General features: G+C 40.9%; 1 protein-coding gene across 2 annotated transcripts in view; it reads right to left on the reverse strand.

Annotated features, from left to right (window-relative positions):
- Positions 1–21,815, reverse strand: part of PRRC2C (proline rich coiled-coil 2C) — a 77,692-nt gene that overhangs the window by 17,354 nt on the left and 38,523 nt on the right. For both annotated transcript variants that reach the window (XM_082314232.1, XM_082314231.1), the window contains exons 17-25: positions 18,663–21,026; positions 17,252–17,460; positions 16,495–16,649; positions 15,686–16,028; positions 15,125–15,210; positions 13,947–14,135; positions 10,916–11,167; positions 5,704–5,793; positions 3,868–3,969 (exon numbers count right to left, since the gene is read on the reverse strand). In XM_082314232.1, the coding sequence (XP_082170358.1) occupies positions 3,868–3,969; positions 5,704–5,793; positions 10,916–11,167; positions 13,947–14,135; positions 15,125–15,210; positions 15,686–16,028; positions 16,495–16,649; positions 17,252–17,460; positions 18,663–21,026 (3,790 nt within the window). The remainder of the gene's footprint in view (positions 1–3,867; positions 3,970–5,703; positions 5,794–10,915; positions 11,168–13,946; positions 14,136–15,124; positions 15,211–15,685; positions 16,029–16,494; positions 16,650–17,251; positions 17,461–18,662; positions 21,027–21,815) is intronic.

A 21,815-nucleotide genomic window follows, 5' to 3' on the forward strand; every position in this document is an offset into this window, starting at 1 on the left:
GTTATTTAGACCATTGAAATGAAACAGCCCCTTGCTTTCTTGGTAAATCATCCACACTGGGTGACCACCAAAAACATCTAGTGCACCCTTCAGTAAACATGAGAGTAGTCAAGTTTAGACTTCCAAAGCAAGTGCTGTTCAAGAAGCAATCACGAGCTGACACAGCTTGTGCACACTGCTTTACATTAATGTTAAAAATGCTTCATGCTCCTCTATTTCTATAATAATTATAAGTTGAAGTCTTGCACAGCAAGGAAGACGAAACTTTAATTTAAATACTGTATACACAATTCTCTTCCACCAAAAGTGGAAAGAACTCTTGTTTTACCGCACCCAATAACAATCTAATTATTGCTACATTAGACACGCAATGCCAGGTCTTTGAACTGAGACACTTTTGAGGGACCACTGAAAAGGAAATATTAATGCTCAGATCACACCCACTAATTTAAAGGCTCAAACACAGTCCATGGACTTCTCTACAGCCTTCAGCTGTCCTCAGTTAAAACAAAGATTTTACTAGCAGAGCTGGATGCCATAGGCTGAAATTGCTCATCTGGCAGACTGCAAGCTTCTGAAGGCCAGGTGCTGTCTTTAATGATATATGTAAAGGGGAAAATACATATTCACCAACAAATCTGACCTCACTGCCTGGATCAACAGAGCCCCCTAACTGGGACTTGCAGTCTTTGAAAGTCGGACTTTCAACCTACCCTGTTTTGCATGAGTTAGGCACAGTCTGGACAGACCAAACGTGACTTATGTTATTTGTCTAGATGCTTCAGAAGTGATAAAAAAGCAGAGCAATGTCCAAATAAGTAGATAACAGGTGATCAATGCACACCCACATGGAATGCAGAGCTCTGTATTCCTCAAGAGAGTAAAGGGGGAGGAGGGATTACACGTTAAATTGTTTGGAGGTAAGTCACCTATTTTCCTTTTTGAGACCATCTTCCCCAGCAATCATTCTCAGTTTCCCCTCCACAACATTTTCCTCCAAATTGGTTCCGATTCTTGCAGACAGGGCAAAATTCAAAATTTATTATTCATCTGCTAGAAAGGATTTTGCTTAAGGTGGAGTACAGGTAAGACTAGAGGCTCCTTTCTGAACACTGCAGGCTCTGGTAAGACAGGGTAACGGTCTTGTACTGCATTGGTATTAAGAGAAAGTGAAGAAGTACCTGTGAATGTCTAAATAGAGAAGGTGTAGAAGCTTCATTCAGTGAGTTTCATGATGTCCTGTAGAAACTATTGATAGCAAAAGCTAGAGTCTACATACTGCATTTTGTCTTCCAAACCTAACCACTGCCAAGATGCCAGATCATCCCACACCCCTACCAGTTTGCAATAAAGGGCATATAATGGAGTCCTGAGTGTTCTAACAGCTTTGCTTTTGGAGAGCTCCTTAACAATCTCCAACTCCTTAAGCCAGAAAAAATATGCAAACCAGATTGGTACTCTAGGAGTGCCTACGCAGCACCATCTACAGACCAGATATAAAGGAGTAAGAGGCTCTAAATTAACTAAGGCTGGGGAAAGTGCTGTAATTTCACTGCTCGCTCAGTTATAGGAAAAGGAGAGCACAAGTTGGAGACCATGGTTGCTTGAGGCTTCTCTTCACCGTTGACCCATTGGGGCCTTCACATTGCAATAATGGTCCAGTATGTACTACCCAAAAACTTGACTGGAGACAAACAGCAATGTGCATATCCTTAAGTACGCCAAAGTCTGAGTGATCAGAAAAAGGAAGTTGAAAGGTGTCAAGATTCTGGACCAGATGCCTACACAGGAGTTTTAGACGGAACCTTGGAACACGGAAGAGCGCCAGGCAGCTCAGTTTAAGATTGCTTTGGACTTTCCTTTTGCTCAGCTCCTTACCTACCAATAGCCCTATCAGCTAAGGACAGTGAAGTCCTTAAGAAGATGTCTGCCTTAGTAAAGGCATCTTTAGCAAAGTTACTCGAAGGAAATACGAGATCTCAACAAGCCTTCCCATATGAGCACCTTATACCTACACTCTGGCAGAATGATGCCAAGCAGTGGGAGCAATTGTGGCTGAGTTCCCCTGCCGAGTTTCCTCACAGACAACTTTCTCTGATAGGGGACGAACGAGAGAAGAGAGGTTAGGGTTATTCTTTTGTGGAGGCAGAGCCTGGAGATTTTATTCTTTTAAGGGAAGGAAGGAAATGCTTTCCTCTCTGCTGCTCCAAAAGTACCTTTTCAAAGAAGCAAGGATTACATTTAAGAGGATGACAAAGAGCAGCTCTGCTCTGTCTGGACCAGAAGGCTTGTTGTGAAAGTGACAGTCTCAGTGCATTCTTCAAAAAAAGCTTGTTGCCCTCAGCGTTTGCAAAAAGGAGGTAGAGCTCCAGTGGCTGGAATAGAGAAAATAGAGACAAAGCCGCTTCCAAATGCCTTTCCATTCAGCTTTTGGTCAGTGTTCTTCAAGGTAGCCTCAAAACGTGGATCTTCAACATATTTTGTTAGCATGCATCCAAGATCTATCATCCACTGAGAAAGCAATCAAATCACTGACACCAGAACAGCAGAAAAAGAAACTGCAGGATGAATGGCACAAACACCGCAGTTTGCTCTATAACTGAGCAGTGTCACAATCTTTGCAGCATCATGCTACATTCCTCTCTGTATTACATGTGAATCAGATATCCATCTGCTCAACAGTTAGAGACTGTTATTTAGAATAAACGCTTTCAGGCGCCAGAAAGTCAGATTATGGTAACTTATTACACAAGAATGCAATAGAAACACAGATTTTTGTTAAATTACTTGTCCCTCTCCAGCCCTCTCCCCATTTTTGCTTGTCTATTGTTTTAAAGTGATGTTACATTTTTTTCAGGAAATAAAGTGTTAACAAAAGAAAAGCAAAGATTCAACAAAAGATCATTAATAACTATCATCTGTAGAGAACACGAGCAAGCAGCTGTCAAACCATGCCAGCGAGACGCAAGTCTCACTGGAATTGACAAGCAAGTTTCTCCAAAATGTTAGTTCCGCATCCAATCCCTAGTTTCATTTCTTCTTTTAAAATTTAGAGAAACTAAGTTCAAACATCACTCTTCCTTAATACTAGAAGCAACAACAATATTTCTACTGGTTCAGTCACCTGCAGTCACAATCACAAAGCCAATCTAGGACACACAAAAAAAAAAAAAGACCAAAAACTTCTAAAGATACAGTAGCAAAGCTAGAGCCCAACTCTATGTTAGTGAGTTATACAATGCACACAGTCCAAAATCCAACAAAATGGGAAGACACCATTCAAAATATTCTACACACTTGCTCTACACTGGAGAGCAGAAAACAACATAACGTTTATAACGCCACAAAACACATTCTGACTAGCTGATCAAACTGCCCTTCATAGACACCAACACACCACCTACATTTCATTATTTAGAACTTTAGCCATCCAGCTCAAAACCACATTATCACTGCACCAAAATCTTACAGCTAAGAAGAAATCAAGCTCGGCTTACCAAGCAACTCCTTACAGCCTTTAATACTGAAACAGGCAACTTTAAGCTAAACTCTCAAAAACCCTCAGATTCTGATGGTTTGTCATGAACACTACGGTACAATGCTAAAATGCTAGGATCTTTTTTTTCAGGGCAGTGGGAGCCAAGATTGGTTGAGATGCCAAGTGTTAATGCAAAATGGGGTTAGAGATTTATAATTTAAATGCATCCTTTGATAAGAGTCTTGTGTTTCAGCCATCCATTTATATGCAAAAGCAGTTCAGCAGAGGAAACAAAGGAAGGCTCTAAAAAAAAGGTTCACCAGCAAGTTGTCCATTAACTTTTTCCCCTGCATGCAAGAAAACGACCCTTAGAGGGATGTGGTACATACCTTGAGGGTGAGGTCGACGGTAGCGGGAGAAACTGGAGTTAGGCTGGAGCTCTGTTGTAGAGTCTCCCTCCTAGGGAGGGGAAGGGTGTGGGGCAGGGGCACCTGAAAGGCAGGCAACACACATCACATTCTAACTACGTCTACTACAAAAGCCCCAGAAAAGCAAAGCTCAAGCTTTATTAAGTGAGCTACAATTTCTTCAAGGCTTGAGCATTTGGCAGGGAGATTTTGGTAAAATAAGGTGAAAATTTGGTAGGTGGGGAAAGGCCATTCAGCAGGTGCTGAGATGCTTCTCATCTCTCTTTAAGAGGCTGAAGACTAAGGTTCTAAAGCATCCATGTCTTCTGCATAAACAAATACCAATTTTCTGCTTTGGGATTTACTTTAAAGTACCATTTCAGTTTACTGATATGCAAAAGTTCCTCCCAAGCCAAGTTTGGCCCCTTTTGTACCACTACAGTACATGGGGCTTCGTGACCTTGCGTTCTGAGATGCAGTTTCTGAAAAGAGGAAGCTATAAACCTCCAAAGTCACAGGACCATGAAACAAACCAGAACAGATTTGCCATCCAATAACTGAATTCAGTTATCTTCTCTTCCAAAAGATGAAAGAAGTGAAACTTAAGGAAATGGACTTGACATAATGCTATTGCTATCTTTGCCTAAGAAAACACTGATGGATTTCCTAGAAGTTTTAAATGAAATGTATCAAAAATGCTGCAGTGGCCAGTCTATTAATTCTGACCATTTCTTTCTCCATTCCGAGCACAGCTGATGGACTTCCGCTGGATGAGATAAGGCTAATCCAAAAGACAGAGATACTGAAGCTTTGAAGCAGGTGACAGCACAGATCCTTCGTGGCCAGGAGCCCCCATTTCCTGTGTTGCAAATCCAACTCCAACACACCACAGGGAGCATACACTAAAATCATTAACACAAAAGAATTCAGTCTTCCACGCTACCCAAAGGCACAAATCACAACACCACCCGAAAATCCAGCAGCAGAGGAAGTTCAACCAGTATTGCTTCAAAACTGCATTAAAGGATGCTGCAGCAAACTGAAAAGCATTTCTTAGACGGAATTCACAAGACATCTTCATAAAAACCTGAGATCCTACTGTATGATTCTTTCCTCCCGCAATCAACAAGCGACTCAACTCTGAGCTAATTCTATTTGTGCTACTCAAACAACAAAAATCACAAGATCCAAGTTCCCAACCTGACATCCCAGCACACTCAAGACAAACTGGACTTTGCTACAAGTCACAACCCAGCTGGTCCTCTCAATCGCTACACCACGCTCACACAGTCAGGACCACTGGTTTTATGAGGACTGCAAACATCACATCTCATCTCCATAGCAACTGAAAGCCTGCTGCTGCTTTCAGAAACCATTAAGCTGCTCCCTTTACACGCAGTCGCTGTGATTTCAGGCTACAGTCCAAAATTTCTTTCTTTGTAAAAGCCTTTCTTTAAACTCACCTACAGAGCTTTGCTACTGGTAGCAGGTTCAAGTCTCAACTGCTGCTGAGAGCATGTTCTCTCCTTATACCTATCCTTGCTTTTTTAGAATTGTCCCTAGAAACATCTTCTCAACTTTCTGTGCTCTTTAGCTCATTGTGGTTGTTCAAAAGACAAGAAAATATATGAAGAATTCCAGAACAGATACTAATCAAACCAACTGTCCTTCAGAGTAAGATTACTGGACAATGCACAGCTAGTTAACATGAAAGAAACCCTAGTGACTTGTTTACTGAAGGCAGTATTTTGTGCTTTAAAGAAGTGTGAAAATATTTTCTTGTCTTCAAAGTCAAGACGATCACTGCAATAAACTTACGTTCGTCACCAAAGTCTCCTCCATTTTTGTACTGCTAGTAGCCACTGTGTTAGGATGAGAAGAAGGTGTAGTGTAGTCTGTTACAGACTCCTGTGAAGAAAAATAATTCCATTAAAATATCTCCCTTATCTAAATTAGATTTTAAGTTTCTTGGACAGATGTCAGTCTTTCCACAGGAGTTCACCAAGCAACAGAAGATTAGAATTTCACACCAGTTTTTTCTTAGAAGACATGTCCAGCAACCCTTGCTGCTGAGGTCAGAAGAATTCTTGGGAGATTAGTTTGGCTCGTGACCTCACAACGTATATCTGGAGACAAGTCAAAATACAGTCTGTAAAGCAAGAATATACAGTGATGTACTGCCTGGGCACTAGACATATTGAACTGTGGTGGCGTAGCATCATTTGTCACCCAAGATGTTTTAGCCACCTGTGGGCACTTTTAGCTTATTTAAAAAATAAAATACATTAGCTGAAAGCATTCTGTACCTTTAAATAAAGAAATTTCGTGGGTAAACCTATGACAAGTAAGGCTCTCCAGATTAAAAAGAACACATAGGGATGGTTGCAATTTGCAAAACAATTTTCTTTAAGTCCTGCCTCTGAGTCACAAGAACCATTTTCTCCAGATGGTGAAGTCTACTCCTGATTTCTGCATGGGGCAGTGATTTCAAGGAAATCAAGTCCATGGGGCAGTGATTTCAAGGAAATCAAGTCCACAGTTAAGTGGACTTTAATGTGCTCAATGAACAAGGTCCACTTTCATGGACCTGGCTGTAGCCAGTAACTATTGCAGTTGTAGGTATAAACTGCCTGATGAAAGCGTCTCATTGGTAACGCTGCCAGCTCTCTAGAGAATGACCTACAATGAACAAAAAAGGCACTGGTACTTCTGTGAAGCCACGTTGAGCACGTTTTTAGTACTTGTCACTGGATATCTACTAAGTGTATTCTGGACAGGCAAACAGGTGTTATCAGAACCTGACCCACAGACTTTGTTAGATAAATGGTGTGCCCCTGAATTAGCCAAGATCCACTCTCTCGCAAGCCCTGCAAACTCCAAAGTTTTACATGTCTGAAGCCCACAAAAGGCTTTATCATTTTTACAGAACCAAACACCAAGAAGGAACTGAAGGGCAAATTAGCAGCAGAACTGTTGATGAGTGCCTGGACTTGCCAACACATAATGATTTTGAAGGCACAAACCACATTAACACTTGTTTAATTGCATCCAACCGGTATGATGATAAGCTATTAAAAGAGCGCACGCTCAATTTACTCCTCAAGCCTGTGGCAATGTCTCCTGAAAGAGCAATTAAAGCATCAAGATACTAACTGGCAAATAACAAAGAATCTTCTTTAAAAGGATGAGCTCATTTTGGTAAAAAACTAGGACAACAAGCTAAACCACAATGGGGTGAGAGAGGACACAATGTGCACATTGACTTATTTTTGTATTTACGAAGGAAACAGAGAGAACTACGCTCTCCATTTAGTTATTTCTGTTACTTGTTAAACTGGTGAAATATGAGATATACTATGTTTCCCACAATCCGAATTACCAAACTGCAAGTTGCACATTTATATTTGATCCCAGTAGGCAACCTTAATTTGAGTAGAACAAGGCAAGCACATGAGGCTGCTTTAATCACAAGGCCCTTCTCATGAAGTAATTAACTGGCTTCTTGGTTTTTTAAGATGCTTTACTGCATAAGAAAGAGGAAGTTTTTAATATAACATTATTAAAACTCCTTCAAGGTTTGGATGCATATTTTACAGGGTTTCAGCACTAAAATTCCTTACAAAAGAAATCAGATCAAGACTATTGCTAGCTTTCTCACTCTGGAAACTTAAAGCACAAAAATCCTTTTTCACTAGAATTAAAAACAAACCACTCTATGAACTCTGGTGTCCTTAGAAGTATATATGCAACACTGAACCATCCTACAAGGAGGAGTTACATGCTGAACATGCAGAAAAGAATGCTTTAGCTTTAAGAATACCACTCCATAAACTGCAGGTTAACCACCATCCTTCATTTACTGGTACATGAAGTCTAGGAATCTGTTAGATACAGCTTATTACCATAAGCTTTTGTAATCAAATTAAAGTGATTGTCCTGTACAACTGCTTTACTAAAGAAACTAACTTATTACTTCCTTATAAACTAGTAACAGTAATAATAGCAAGAGCAAAAAGCTGTACATGCTTTTTTGGAGTTTTTACAAGTTATTTATACCTGAAGAAAAAGAACAGGCAAACTTTTTATAACTACCTACTTTGCCCAAAACAAAGAGATCACAAAACCTGAAGTGACTTCATGAACAAAAGGACAAGGCAGACCTCAGAGCTGACCTTGCTATAAAGGATCATGATACTACATGAGATTAATTAGCTATTTGATTTGTTCCTGATTTATGTAAATCACTCAAACCAGAGAGCTTGTCAGTTACTGAAAATTTATTCTCAAGTACAGCCTGTGCCCTTTCAGACATCATCTCTGTATAACACATAGCTGCTATCAACTACCTGTGCAAACATTTCATTGCAATGTCTACAAGCAGGTATTGACCATTCCTCTGATTTGAAAGCTTCAAAACTTTAGACATGGTAGGGTGGGGAAAGGCAAGGGGTAAGGTGTCTTACCCGATTCAGAGACTTACGCTATCAGATTGCCTTTACTCCAAAAATACTGCAAAACCCAAGAGAAATAGCTGCAATTGTTTCAGAGCATCATGCTTATGTTCTGAATTTAAACATCCCACCAGTATGAGCTAATTTACATTTATACCATTTCTAAGGTAAAACAGTCTCGTATGATTAAATGCACATGCTCTTAAGATGTTTGTTTTGGGATGGATGGGGTACTCTTACAAAGCTGCTGCTTCTGAAGGAGAACAGCTGGCTTGACTTTTACAGACATTTAAATCACCAAATACACTAAAGAAAGCATGCCTTCCTGGAAGCTGAGCAGCAGTCTCTGAGAAGGACATTAAAGAGTGTCAAAAGAGAAATCATTTAGGTTTGCTAAAACTTCAACACCTGACATTCAAAGAACAGATTAAAGATGTCATCACTTCTTCCCTCACTAATGAGCAATGGAAAGAGTACAAAGTCAAGAGAAAGCAGTTGCAATACAAATCAGTACAGGAACTCCAGGGCCGGAGCAGTATTTGAAGCCACTTTAAAAAGTAGCGAGACTGGTTTACTCCTGCAAAATCTAGATGAAGCTTATCTTCTCTAATAAATCTGCAAGTTGTTGGTTCAACTTCCATGGAATTAAATATAAAATATAACCACCCCTTTTCTAGAAAACTTACTGATGCCCTAGGAACTACTCACAGCAAAGGAACTCAAAAGCAAACCTGGAACTGTTGAGACAGGAATATTTAGGTCTATTATTAAATGCTTCTATTGGCAACCACTTAATGAGGAAATTATTGCAAGTTTTCATATCCAGCACAAATTGGAAAGTTTCCTTTCACTCTGGTCTTCCCTCCAGAAGACAGAAGTTTGGTGCTTTAGTACTGTGGTAGTTCAAAGAACCTTGGCAACCCATGTTTAACTAAGGCCAGAAAGGCACAAAATCCAGAGATCCCTTTTGAAGATCTCATACTTTAAAAATACAATTGTAGAGAGGAAATTATGCTGATTTTAGTAGAGCTACTCAATATCGAGTTAGCCTGGAGTAATCAACCAAGGTATGTTTCCTATTCTGTAGGTGGCTTAGAAGCATCATCTCCTCCTCTTATCTTGAGCTCTAGTCACAAGAGCTTGACAGACAATGAGAAAGCACATGACACATACAAACAGCCTTCTTAGCAAATACTTGAGCAAGCTGGTGTTTACAGCTCTACGCTTCTGATTCTGCATACAAGAAGGGCACTTTATCCGTTTCTGGTATCAACATAAACCATTCATATCTGCTTACAAGATGGAAACTGCCAGGAAGGATAAGAAATCCCAGCACTGAATTTTCTTATATATTTCCCATTCCACTCACAAGTCAAGTTTGCAGCTACTATGTTGGACACAAATATCCTCCTTAACACTGGCTCTGTAACAAGACTTCATTGAGATAGCATCTTCTGCTTGGACGACACCTTGGCAAAAAACTGCCAAAACTGTCTTTTTTTTTTTTCCCCCAACTGCAGGTGACAAAGATAAATTGTGAGTGACTTGCATTTCAGATTTTTCAACTATTAATGGAACTTTTGCAGAGGATCGGTTTTCCTAAATGGCATCAGAAAATTTCTGCTTAAGACTAGGAAAAGGAAGATTGAGACAGCATGCAACAAACTTGAGTATAAACTCACAAAACTGCTTTACAAACATCTAAGAAGCATTTTTCCGTTACCAAAGCAGGTGTAATTATTAACTAGTAGCTACTCAAACTGCATGGTTTCTTTACATTCAAGACACAATGCTGCCATAGCGAGGGCATTCCCCACACAGATCCTTAGGCAAAAAGGAGAGCGCCTCTGTGGATGTTTTTCAGCCAGTGCTATCAATGCACCACAGCCAAGAACTGAGCTGTAGAACAATGAATCCCGATAGCAAGTCACCATCTCACTGTTGAGCAGTTATAGAGAAGTCAGGGGAGTTCCACGCAGACAACTATGATGAGTCCTCAACATCCTGAAGGAGTTCTGCAAGGGATACCTTGACAATATCCAAGCCAACAGGAGCTGACATACAGACCCTTTAGGTAAACTGAACAAGCCTTAGCCAATGCTTTAGGATATTCCTAGATTAGAGATTTCTTTTTTCACAGAACAGCACTTAATTCACAGCTTCAGGTCATCCATGCACTCAACCAATGATCACGCACACTACTTCATGCCAGTTCTCTGCTGTAAGTCAAGCACTCATTTTGCATATATCACATATATCTGAGCTTACAGAATCTGCCTATACCAGGGTCCAGTGCCACTCGCCACAGCAAGGCTCAGGACAGAGTTTTCACATTCGTAAGGCAGCAAAAAAGTTTAAAACCTCCCAAGCTCATCTCTGTACAGGGGTACGACAAACAGCATGTCTCTGTACCACTTCTGGAGAAGTGTTTAATTCAAGCAGTACCAATGTTTCACATCTGCGATTCACTGGGTTGTGCTGTCCAGGTAGCTACCACCAGCAGGCAACCAAATGTCAATTACATCATTGTAATCATATTTTACATACAGTGCTCAGTAATTTGTTAATGTTTTTCTTACCTTTGTGCTTGTTCCAAACTCTGGAGCAGACACAGATATCATTGTTCCTATTTCCGTGCTCAGTTCACTTGCTGCTTTGGTTTCCTTTGTAGTGACAGGTTCTGGACTTCTGACAGAGGTGGGAGATGGCTTCTCCTGTCCCTCAGGCTCTCCCTGCTGGGCATCCTTCACCTTCCTGTTCTTTAAAGAACGCTCTTTCCCAATAGGACCAGGTTTATACTCTTTGTTTTCTACCGGACTCAAGTCTGGAAGCTAAGTTAGTGTTAACTTGTCAGTTATGTCTTCCCCCCTATGTCCTATCCCACAAGAATATTCTAACATGCCTAAAATAATTGTTTAAATCTAACAAAGCATTTTCTAACAGATAAATAATTTGAGACTAAGTTAGTGATATAGACATGAAATGCATTAATTTTGAACATTAGGAATCTGAACTATTGTTTTCAAGCAATACATGTTTTGTGTGAAGTGGTAGAGTTCAACTAAAATAAGATCTAGTTAAAACCTAGAAGAAAGCCAGCTTGACTCTCCTTACAAGAAAAGCACAAAAAACTACAGAAGCCACAAGACTTCATATACATACAGGTTATTTTAATTTTCAGAGAATCAGGATTTTACAGGGCCCCAGGATACTAGAACAGAAGACTCTACCTTCATTTGAAGATATCTTGATGTATGGCAGCATCTTTCCCTAGGAACTGAGCACTAAGGGAATATCCAGAAAAAATAAAAACATCTACGCGGCAAGTGTTGCCTTATATTGCAGACACCACGGCTGGAATAACTGCTGCAATTCAGTAGTTCCTTTTTGTGCAGCTGAATTAAAGCAGAATGAAGTGCCTCAGGGAACCTGAATGCTCTGCTGTTTAAATAGCCATATCCTTTCTGGCTGAGACTACTCAGCCCATTTCACTATAGAGCAGAACAAAAATTCCTTAAAGGCAGTCCTTAAAATCCCATTTCTTAAGCTTTGATAGTGGAAAGACAGAAGCTGCTGGTATTGTCTCTATAAATACAAACCAGCTGTTTCAGGAGTAGATGAAGACTCTTTACAATACAATGCCTTTGGGCTTTGGGGAGGGTGGAGTTTCCCAAAGCTACTGGGTACCCTCAGGAGGCCAGCAGAGACTAGCTTTCAGAGGGAAGGAAGAAAACAGCAGTAGAAGCAGATGCCTGAGCTCTGCAATGCAGCAATCAGGAACATCAGACCCACCTCACCCCAAATATTTTTCCTCTAACAGTTTACAGAGGCAGAAATTCCTCCAGACACTTTAAAGTCACACTTGGAAAGGTAAATTGCTTTGTTTCAAGTATGGTCCTCTTACGTTGCCCATATTAGTTCAACAATACTAACCTCCAATCCTGAACATAAGTTTGTATTTAGGCTTCATAGCAAACAATATCACCATGGGGATGGTGGCTGTGTAGGAATTGATTGTTGTTTTTTTTTTTTTTTTTGTCATTGTGACAGTTAAAGGATTACAGCCCTCTCATTCAGAAGAGCGTACAAAAATGTTAATCTCCGATGAATTTCTCATTTAGTCACACATTTGTCTTTCAACAAAATCTACAGGAGTCTTGACAGCTATAGCCAAGCAGAAAAAAGGAACTTTGTATACAGCATAAAGTAAACTCTCTCTCTTTATTTAACTTTAGAGTTCAGTATCTTTAAGTGATTTCATGGGGGCAGTTTTAGGCATGCTGCTAGTATATCCGAGATATGGGTTTCAAATTTGTTGGGTTACTACAACTCACCAGGAGAATTAACTACTGCATATTTCTCTGATGTATGGGTTTTATATTTTGCAATAAAAACCACAAACTGCAGCATACCCACTGAGTGCCTCATGTAGAAGTTAAATTCATTCTACATGCCACTGCACTTTCAGATTTCAGCTTTTTTTTGAAAAGAAAAAAAAAAGAAAAAAAAAAAAGAACAACCCACAAAAACAAAAACCAAAACCCCAAACACCCAATGCAGAAATACCCAGTCTTCTAGAAAGACAAAAGGGCTTTAATTACCATCAGGACCACTGCCAAATCTCAGACATCAAGAGGGACTGAAACAGCTGGTTCTGTAAGTCACCAGCCAAGTTTATCTGCTATAACCATCTCTTTCTGGGAGGAGAAAGCTGGTGCTGAGTGCTAGCGATGCAGAGATAAATATGCATTGGAGGTGGAAATAACAGGAAAGTACATTTCATTAACATGAAAGATCACTAAGTGTAAGCTAAATGATAGGAGAATAAAGTATTACTCCTTACAAGTGGTAACAATGGAAACACAAGATGATGATGATTGAAAGGAGCCCCTCAATCACTGGAGGGCAAGTGATACACATTTTTTAAAAACTGAAATAAGTTTGAGTACCTATCCAGTCTTCCCAGATTAGTTGCAAAAAAATTAATTATCCAGAAATCTGTGCATTTGAACCTGAGACTTCAAATCAGTGGCTCTAACATTCCTCCCTTTCCTCAAAACACTTCTTCTCCTGCAACTTGATGTATTACTCAACTTGGTAATCTGGCTACAGAAGTAAGCACGGCACCATGCATCATTTAGGAGGGTGGCAAGGCAGGCATGCTGGCAGGAAGAACCACTGAAACTGGAGATATAGCCAGGGCAGAAACAGAATGCCTGCTTCAAAGCAGCTCTCAAAGCCTGAGCAAAGTAAGCTCAAGAGAAAACCAAAACCCCCAAACTAGAAAACAAAACAAAACACTACCACATTCATAGCCTCCCAACAAAGCTATTGCAAATCTGTAATCCCATCCCTGTTCTAGCCACATCCCTTGCTCCAAACACAGAACCAATGAACACACTGTGCTGGGCTAGGGTGCTGTTTACTTAGACTTGCTTCTTGAACCGAATTCCCCATCTTCTCTCCAAGAACCAACTCGTTGATTGTTTTAGGAAATATAAAAGGGGAATGTAATTTGCATAGGTCTAGTCCTAACTCCATTATTTGTAACCTCTTTTTGGCTGAACTTAAATAAGTTTAAAAGTTTGTACTGAAGATATGACCTTTTACCTTTTGTGCTTTGATGGGTCCAGCCCGAGGCTGTTTCTGTCTTTGCTCTTTTGGTTCTGGTAGCTTGTCAGTGGACTTCTCAGAAAGCACAGGGCCAACTTCATTGTCACTGCCACTGGAAGCTGGGGCTCCAAACTGAATAGTTTCTATACCAAGATCGACTCCACCTTCTGGCCCTGGCTTTGTCCCCTAGTTAAAAGGCAAACATTTAACACGTTTCAAAAGATTTCTAGATCAGTACAATGTCACTGGTTCAGAAAAGAGCACAAAATATGCTCAGCTGAAAACCACTAAAAGGGTACTTTTATCTTGTGCCAGCAAAAGCATTATTTGTGACTGCAACAGATTTGCAGGAGTAAACAATATATGAATGCACACCTCCTCCTCAAGTTCCTGCTGTTTATACAAGCTCAAGAGTAAGGAGAAAAAAAAAAAGCAGTGCAGAAATACGTAAACAAGATCAAGATGATGAACTGGTATAAAAGGGGGAGAGGGACAAGTGCAATATCAAAATGTCCAGATTCAGGTTCACAACATTCTCCTGAAAGTTCAAAAATTAATGTTCAATTCAAGAAGAACAATAAGAAATTAAAAAATATTTCCAGATCTCCTTATGCAGACAAAACTGTCTCCTAAGAGAGTTATGTCACATTTTTACAGTTTAAAACAATATATTCAAGACCAGAAAAGCCCAAGAAAACAAAACCACAGGACATTAAACGTAAAATTTAGGGCTATGCAAGTTACATGGCATGAGTAGAGCTAATATAGTCACAGAAAGCATCTACTGCTTTTTATACCTCTGATTTAAGAAGGGACACAAAAAATGTTTAGTTCCTCAGAGACATCCTATTTCTGTCTACATTACCAAACCGTACACAAGTGTTCACATGCAAACTAGGCAATATTTTTACTTAAAAAATGCACCGAGTAAGAGCCATCAATAGAATCTGTGAATGGCTGAGATTTTATTGAGAGAACAATTTTTCCATGCTGCAATCATAAAAGCACTAGCCTGTATCCTGTGTTTCTGTACTATCTCCTGACTTCATGGAATTCTACACATACTAGTTTAAGTATGTGCATGCCTGCGTAAATGGATAATCTGTACCCAATCCCAAAGAGACATAATTTGGGTAAGCTTCACATACAGCTACTCTTGCTCCCTTCGTTCTTACCTCTGGAGATGTAGCTGAACCAAAAGATGTCAAAGGCTTGTTCCAGGCACTGACCGAAGGAGGCTGAGGTGGGCTAATGGGTCCCACTGACAATTAAGAAAAGAGAGTTAAAGAAAAACAAAACCCCAATGTTGCTAAATGCATTTGACTAAAGTTATCAATTGACTGAGAATTAAATTATAGATGTCTTGAGTAAATAAGCTTTGGTTAAGAAATTGTTAACCTATGCAGCCTACTTAGCTGCTTTCAAGTGGGGCAATCATCATGTTTGGGAGCATGACCAAGCCCAACAAAACACAGATTCCTGAAGGGAGTGACAGCTGCTTATTCATAGTGAATGAAGAACATGACAACGTACAATACTGAGTAGTATCATACTGCAAAAATGTCTTTTCCGAGATATTCATAGGTTACAACACTGCACTTATGAATGCTGCCCTCTATTCTCTATGCAAGACACATTTGCAGGTAGAAATGAGACATTAACTGAGAGAGCTGGCAATCAGCATTCTCTAACTACAATGCTTGCCCCCTGCCCCAAATCCAAAAGACACCACTTACATTTTTTGGAGATGTCATTTAGAACTGCTGTAGGAGGCACCTTGTTTTCCCATAATTCAGTTCCTAGACCATTGTGAGCCTGGGTGTTTTGCAGAACTTTGCCTGACACTGTGTATTCTGTGCTGGCTGTCCCTCCTGCAGCCTGGTTTTGCGGCTGAACAGAAGCCTGTGGCTGACCTGGAGTCTGCGTTGTACACGGAGGCTGTGCCTGAGCTTGTGCCTGAGCTTGTGCCTGCTGCGCAGCTGCAGCTGCTGCCTGTTGCTGCTGCTTTTTGGCAAATCTGGGTGGGAGCTTGGAATTCTGACCTCGGCCTTTTTCGCTTGATCCTTTTTTGGTCCAAACCTGTAAGCGGAAGCCCATTTTATTCTTACAGCTGGTTGTCTGTATGGACAACCAGCTGTACATTATGTAGCAGCAAAAAGCAAACTGATTAACCCTGTCTTAAAAAAGTTTATTTTTTTAGGGGTATTTAACCACAGGAACAATGATTTCTATGATTTCTCATCCATTTTCCTCTTGGAATCAACTGATATACAAGCAATAGTATAAATCTTTACCACAGTATGAAAAATGGTGTTTTCAGTTTGCCAGTTCCACCTGCCTGACAGTGCCCGACTAAGAAGTACAGAATCCTAAGATGACTAAGTGAAAATTAATTTCATTTACTAATTCTGAACGACTTAATACAACTATCTAGTTATATTTATAAAGTGAAAATATAGCTTCTTTGGCAGGAAGATTCTGCACGCTTCACAACATTCCTAGGACTGCAAGGAGCTCTTTCCCACTATAAATGCTGGTCTTGTACCTGCACTGTTTGTTCTTCCTTCTTTCTGCGCTCTTCATCTTGCAAGCGTTTTTGTTGCTTCTTAGACACCACTTCTGTGAAACCATCATCATTCAAGTTAGATTGGGAGTCTTCAACTACTGTCACTTCAGGGTGATCATCAATGATCACAACACCTACAGAAAAAGGAAAGGTATAGATGCTGCTGGTTTAACAGCTTCAGATGCAGCACACCAAGCCAAAATCTGCTTTAGAGTGGAAGCAACTTCCCCACAGACACAGATGGTGGCCCTGATTAAAGGTAAGCTTCTGCTTGCCAAGTGCTTTGCTGCTGAGTTTGAAGACAAGGAGTAAATCTTTAAGATGTGAAAAATTGGAGGTTCCTGTACCAGACTATCCAGGAAATAAGTGAAACATAATAATGAACAGCCTTCCTGAATATTAGCTGTAAGCTTATCAGTGATATCCACTGCCTTTGCGTATGAAGGTTAAACAAATTATTAGCATGTGGTGGAAAATGGTCTGAATTACATAGTTAAGATCAGGTGATATAACAAAATAGTTCCTATCTATACATAAACACAATGAGATTTGCCACCTTTTAGAGGCACACACATTGTTAATATGACAAAGTTAGCAATACTCAAGTACACAATTATCCTGGTGTTCAAAAAAAAAAAATCACCTTTCCTCTTTTGTAAGTTTTCAAGCATCTAGCTCTACATGCAGCAAAGCCAGCAGGATTACAAATTCCTGTTAGCATATCATCAATACATACTTGCATAATTATTAAGATCAAATTGAGACAAGGCATCCACTTTTTCCTTCGGCTTCTTTGGACCAGCCTTAGGTTCTTCTCTCTTTTTGCCACTTGCATCCTTGGTGCTCTTCTGTCCTGCAGCAGTAACACCTCCATCCTCCTGGTTTAAAGAGTTGCTGTTCGTGGGATCAACACCAGGCACAGGTGCTGTCTGCTCTTCAAATGGCCTATGTTAGAAAGAATTCGAGAAAATTAACAACCAGCCACAGAGAACACTAAGGAAGGAGCTAACAATCTAATGCAGATCACATTATAGGGCTACAAGTGTCTACTGTGCAACTTCTTAGTAGGCTCCAGACTTTTACTTTCAGCTCCTCAATGAGCAGAAGCTTAACAGCAAAAGCTGTTTTGGGGACATATCAAATGCCCTGCTGCCAAAAGGAATCACAGAAAAAAAAGCATAATTTTAAGGTCAACTCTGGCTTGGTCTATGTAGTTAGTGACACCAAAACTCAACAAGTATGCAGTTCAGAACTCTAGTAAAGCCTTCCATGGAAAAAACAAAATAGAAGCTTACAGTATGCAATGTGAGCAAATAAAAACAAGGTACTTGCTCCATAGGCTCACTTGCCAAGAACTATCTGAAGCCATAAGAATCAGATTTGCAGCATTCTGACTTTGCTGTGGAACCTGGAATACTCAAACTTCTGCTTCAACATCTCCTTAAAGTGACTAGCCAAAGAAACTCTTAATAGTTTTAACTCAGAGGTTAGAGCATTGATCACAAGCTTTTAAGCCCAGGCAAAACCTGAACTTAGAATACAGCAACCTACAAGCACAAGAGTCCTACAGTACAGGGTAGGCATTCAATGACGAAATGTCTTGTCCTGCCTCCCACTTATCAGACTAGTGTGTACTGTGCCTACAAACAGTGGGCAAAGAGTAACACTAGATAATTATCAAGTTTCAATCAATTTTAGCATATAGAGAAATAAAACTTAGTCTCAATGGCAAGCATTTCTCAACTTGCTTGTCTATGTTAGGTGATTGATCCAAGAATACAAAAAGCCAAATGCAATGCAGCAATCTATGTACTAAACTGCAAAACTGCTCGCATTAACATTTCAGCTTGCATCCACATCTTGAGAAACATAGCTCGACTCTGAGAAACAGCACTGAATTTTTATTTAATTAGGCTTTTTTAACACTGTGCATACATGTAAGAATACTCTGCTCTTAGCTCCATGTTCCAAATGTCCGTATACAAGCAGGAAAAATACAAAGTACACAGCCACAGGCGCACGTTTGTCTCATTCTCTTTTCTACCAGTTATTACAAATCTAAAATAACTACACTAATGGTTTTAAAGCACATGAGGACAAGAGAAGACTGAGACCATACGTGCTTCCTAACAGAAGCTGGTACTCACCCTCTTTTTCCACTTCTGGGTGGAGGACCACTCCGCCTCTCACTCCTAGGCCCTGAGAAGTTCCTCCCTGGTTTAGCTGGCCCATTGTTGCCACGTCGGTTTTGACGGTCTATTCCAGGCCGCTGACTAGAGAAACTTCTCTTGGCTATTTCCCTTTTTGGAGCTCCAGCGTTTTCTCCTGCCTTTGCAGCCACCTGTGCTGCTACATCTGCTGTTTTCTTCTCATCCCTCTCCCGCCTCTCATTGAAGTCGCTGCTTTCTGAGGCTGTTTCCCACTCTTCATTTGCCTGGTCTGAAGAATTCTGGTTGGACAAGTCTGGTGTCTTACTTCCCGACACATCCAGAGCAGTGTTGGGGGGCTCATTAACTGCATTACTAACTGTGGCACTTGTTGATGAGCTGGTTACCGCCTCATTTATCTTTGATGCAGCCTCTCTTTCTTTTAGGCGCCTAAAGCGTGGTGGCTTATCTTGCCTTGGAGGTCGAGCAGGCCTTTGTCTTCGTGGCCTCTCTCTATTCGGATCAAACTTTCTCTCAAATTTTGGAGGTCTTTTATCAACTGGTATAGGACCATAATGTTCATTTCTTCTTGGAGGCTCCCCATCTTCTGGTTTAATGATCTCTGTTTGCCTAGGGTTCCACTGATTGTCTCTGTAGGCTGGTCTCCTTATTGTAGATGGACGTGGAGGACGCCCGCCAGGATCCCTGCCACCACGTCTATACATTCCCCCTCTGCCCCGTCTAGAAGGCTCTCCTTTAGGAAGAAATCCTGGTTTGGGTTTGTTCTCATCTTCTCTTATATATGTTTTTTCTAGGGATCTGTTGTCTACTCTGATACTGTTTTCAGGTTTGAACGACAGGGGCTTTGGAGGCTTCTTGCCATCAGCTCTCTCTTCTCTTTTCGGGTGCTTGCCTTTGATTAGGCTGTCTTTGTCTGAAAGCAGTGTATCACTTGCGCTTTCGTGAACTTCGCTGTCAGAATCCGTCTCTGAACCATGCTGTCGTCGCCTTTTTGGGATTACTTCAAAGTCAGAACTCTCGCTACGAGTTTCACTCTCTTCTCTTTGCCTAACAGGCCCTGAAGGCACGTGGTCTGATCTAGGCTTAGGATCTCTGTAGTGTGGGTACTCTCTGTTATGGCCTCTACTGCCCCGACCACGTCCTCCGTAAGAACCCCTGTAGCTACGACCTCTAGAATAATACTCCCCACGACCTCTGCCTCTGTATCCCTGATCTGGGAACCAGTCTCTATCCCTAGCCTCTTTCCAGTATGTCCTAGGTGGTAAGCCAGGCTCTCTTTTTACTGGTCTGGTTTCTAAGCGTGGTTTCTCTACAACCTCCTTGCTAACTACCTTCTCAGTCTGCTTTTCTTCCTTCACTGCAGTAGCTGGCTGCTGAACATGCGGCTGCTGCTGTGCTGTCGGTTGAGCAGGCGGCTGCTGCTGTACTGCAGGGGGAAGCTGTGGAGCAGCGGGCTGGGCAGCCGGTAGCTGGTGCTGGACTGGAGGTGTGGGTGGCTGAACCGGAGCTTTAGCTGCAGTCTCAGTTTGACTGCTCTCCTGGCTTGCTGGTGTCGGAGCAGCATCCTGGGTTATCTTCTTAGCCAGAGGAACGCTGCTGGAGGCAGATGCCTCTGGCTCTGCCTGAGGCACTGGCACTTGAGGTGCTTCCTTTTTGTCACTTTTTTCAGACTTGCTAGGTTTTTCACTAGCTGTCTTTTCTCCTTCTTTCTCCTTCCTCTGCTCACGCTCTTCTCTCTGTTCACGCTCTTCCTTCATATCTCTAAGCACAGGTTTTTTAATAGGACCCGATCTTCTTACTGGTCTATCACCACCTTCGTCTCTCCTGCCATAACCTGGCCTAGGACCCCATCTTGTTTCAGACTTAGGTTTGAAGGTTTTTTCAGGTTTTGGTCCTTCTGATGTTCTATTATTGATCAAAATGTCTTTTTTTGGCTTAATCTCAAGTCTCTCAATTGTCTCCTTTGTCTCAACAGGCCTGTTGTTTAATTTAGGGATACTTGTTGCTGTCTCATTCCTCTGGTCTTCTGACTTTAGAGAGTGACTTGAACCATGGGAAATGCTTCTCTTTAGCAAAGAGTGACTTTCTCCCACAGGCACCAATTCTTCGGGAGAGCTACGTGCAACTTTCTCGTTCACTCCTTCAAAATTAACTGCCATGTTAGGTGTGTCAGCCTGGAGAGGTTGTACATCTTCCAAAGGCCTGCTTGGGAACTTTTGTACCTCCACCTCTCCTGATTCTCTGAAAAAGTCTGTCTTTGGATGAGAGTCCAATTGGTTGTGTTCTACAGGATAAGCAGTGGCAGGGACAGCAACTCGTTCTTGCTCCACGTGTGCCTCAGACCTAAGCAGCAAGCAATTAAGAATGTTAGGGTGGGGGGAAAAATGTTACTCAAATAGCTACTTAACTAATTTTCTATTTCTATGAAGGATTAATGTCAGCTCAAGGAAATAACAGGTATTAATTTTCATGGTGTCTTCTAGTTTGCAGAGGTCAATTTTATTCTATCCTGATTAAGAGTTCCGTGTCAAATGTTCAATTAGCTTTAGGAATCTATTATTGTTAATGGCTATACATGCAATTTTAAATGGAGCCTCCAAGTTTGCAGGCTAATATCACAAGTATTACCCAGATAGCAGTACAGCAAAAAGAATTTTTGGGTACTTTTAAGATGTAGAGGAAGCCTTCCTGACCATTCATCATGCAGCAAAGGTCAACAGTGACCGTCTTGCTTTATACCACTTGTACTTAACACACCACTTTTGAAACTAATATACATCAGATAGAAGTTCTCTGATATGGGGAGAGCAGATGCAGAACAGGACAACACTACAGGAGTGTTCTACAAAACTGAAAATTCAAAATATTATGGCAATCACCATTCATCAAATTAGGTTAAGGATCCTAAAAAAGGAGTAAATTGTCTTTCTACACCCCACTACAGAGCAGGCATGTCTTGTTTTATACAACAGCGCCAAGTACACCGCATCCTCCAGCCACAACTCCTTTTAAAGTTTTGTGTGAAGAGCAGCTGTAACTCGCTCAGTTTAAATTGTGTTTTGCATGTAAGTTACACAGCCAAGCATGTAAGTATGTGTGTATGGCTCGGAGAAGTGACACACAGTAGCATGT

This window comes from Platalea leucorodia (genome assembly GCF_965183815.1).
Source record: "Platalea leucorodia genome assembly, chromosome: 5".
In the NCBI taxonomy this organism is placed as follows: Eukaryota; Metazoa; Chordata; class Aves; order Pelecaniformes; family Threskiornithidae; genus Platalea; species Platalea leucorodia.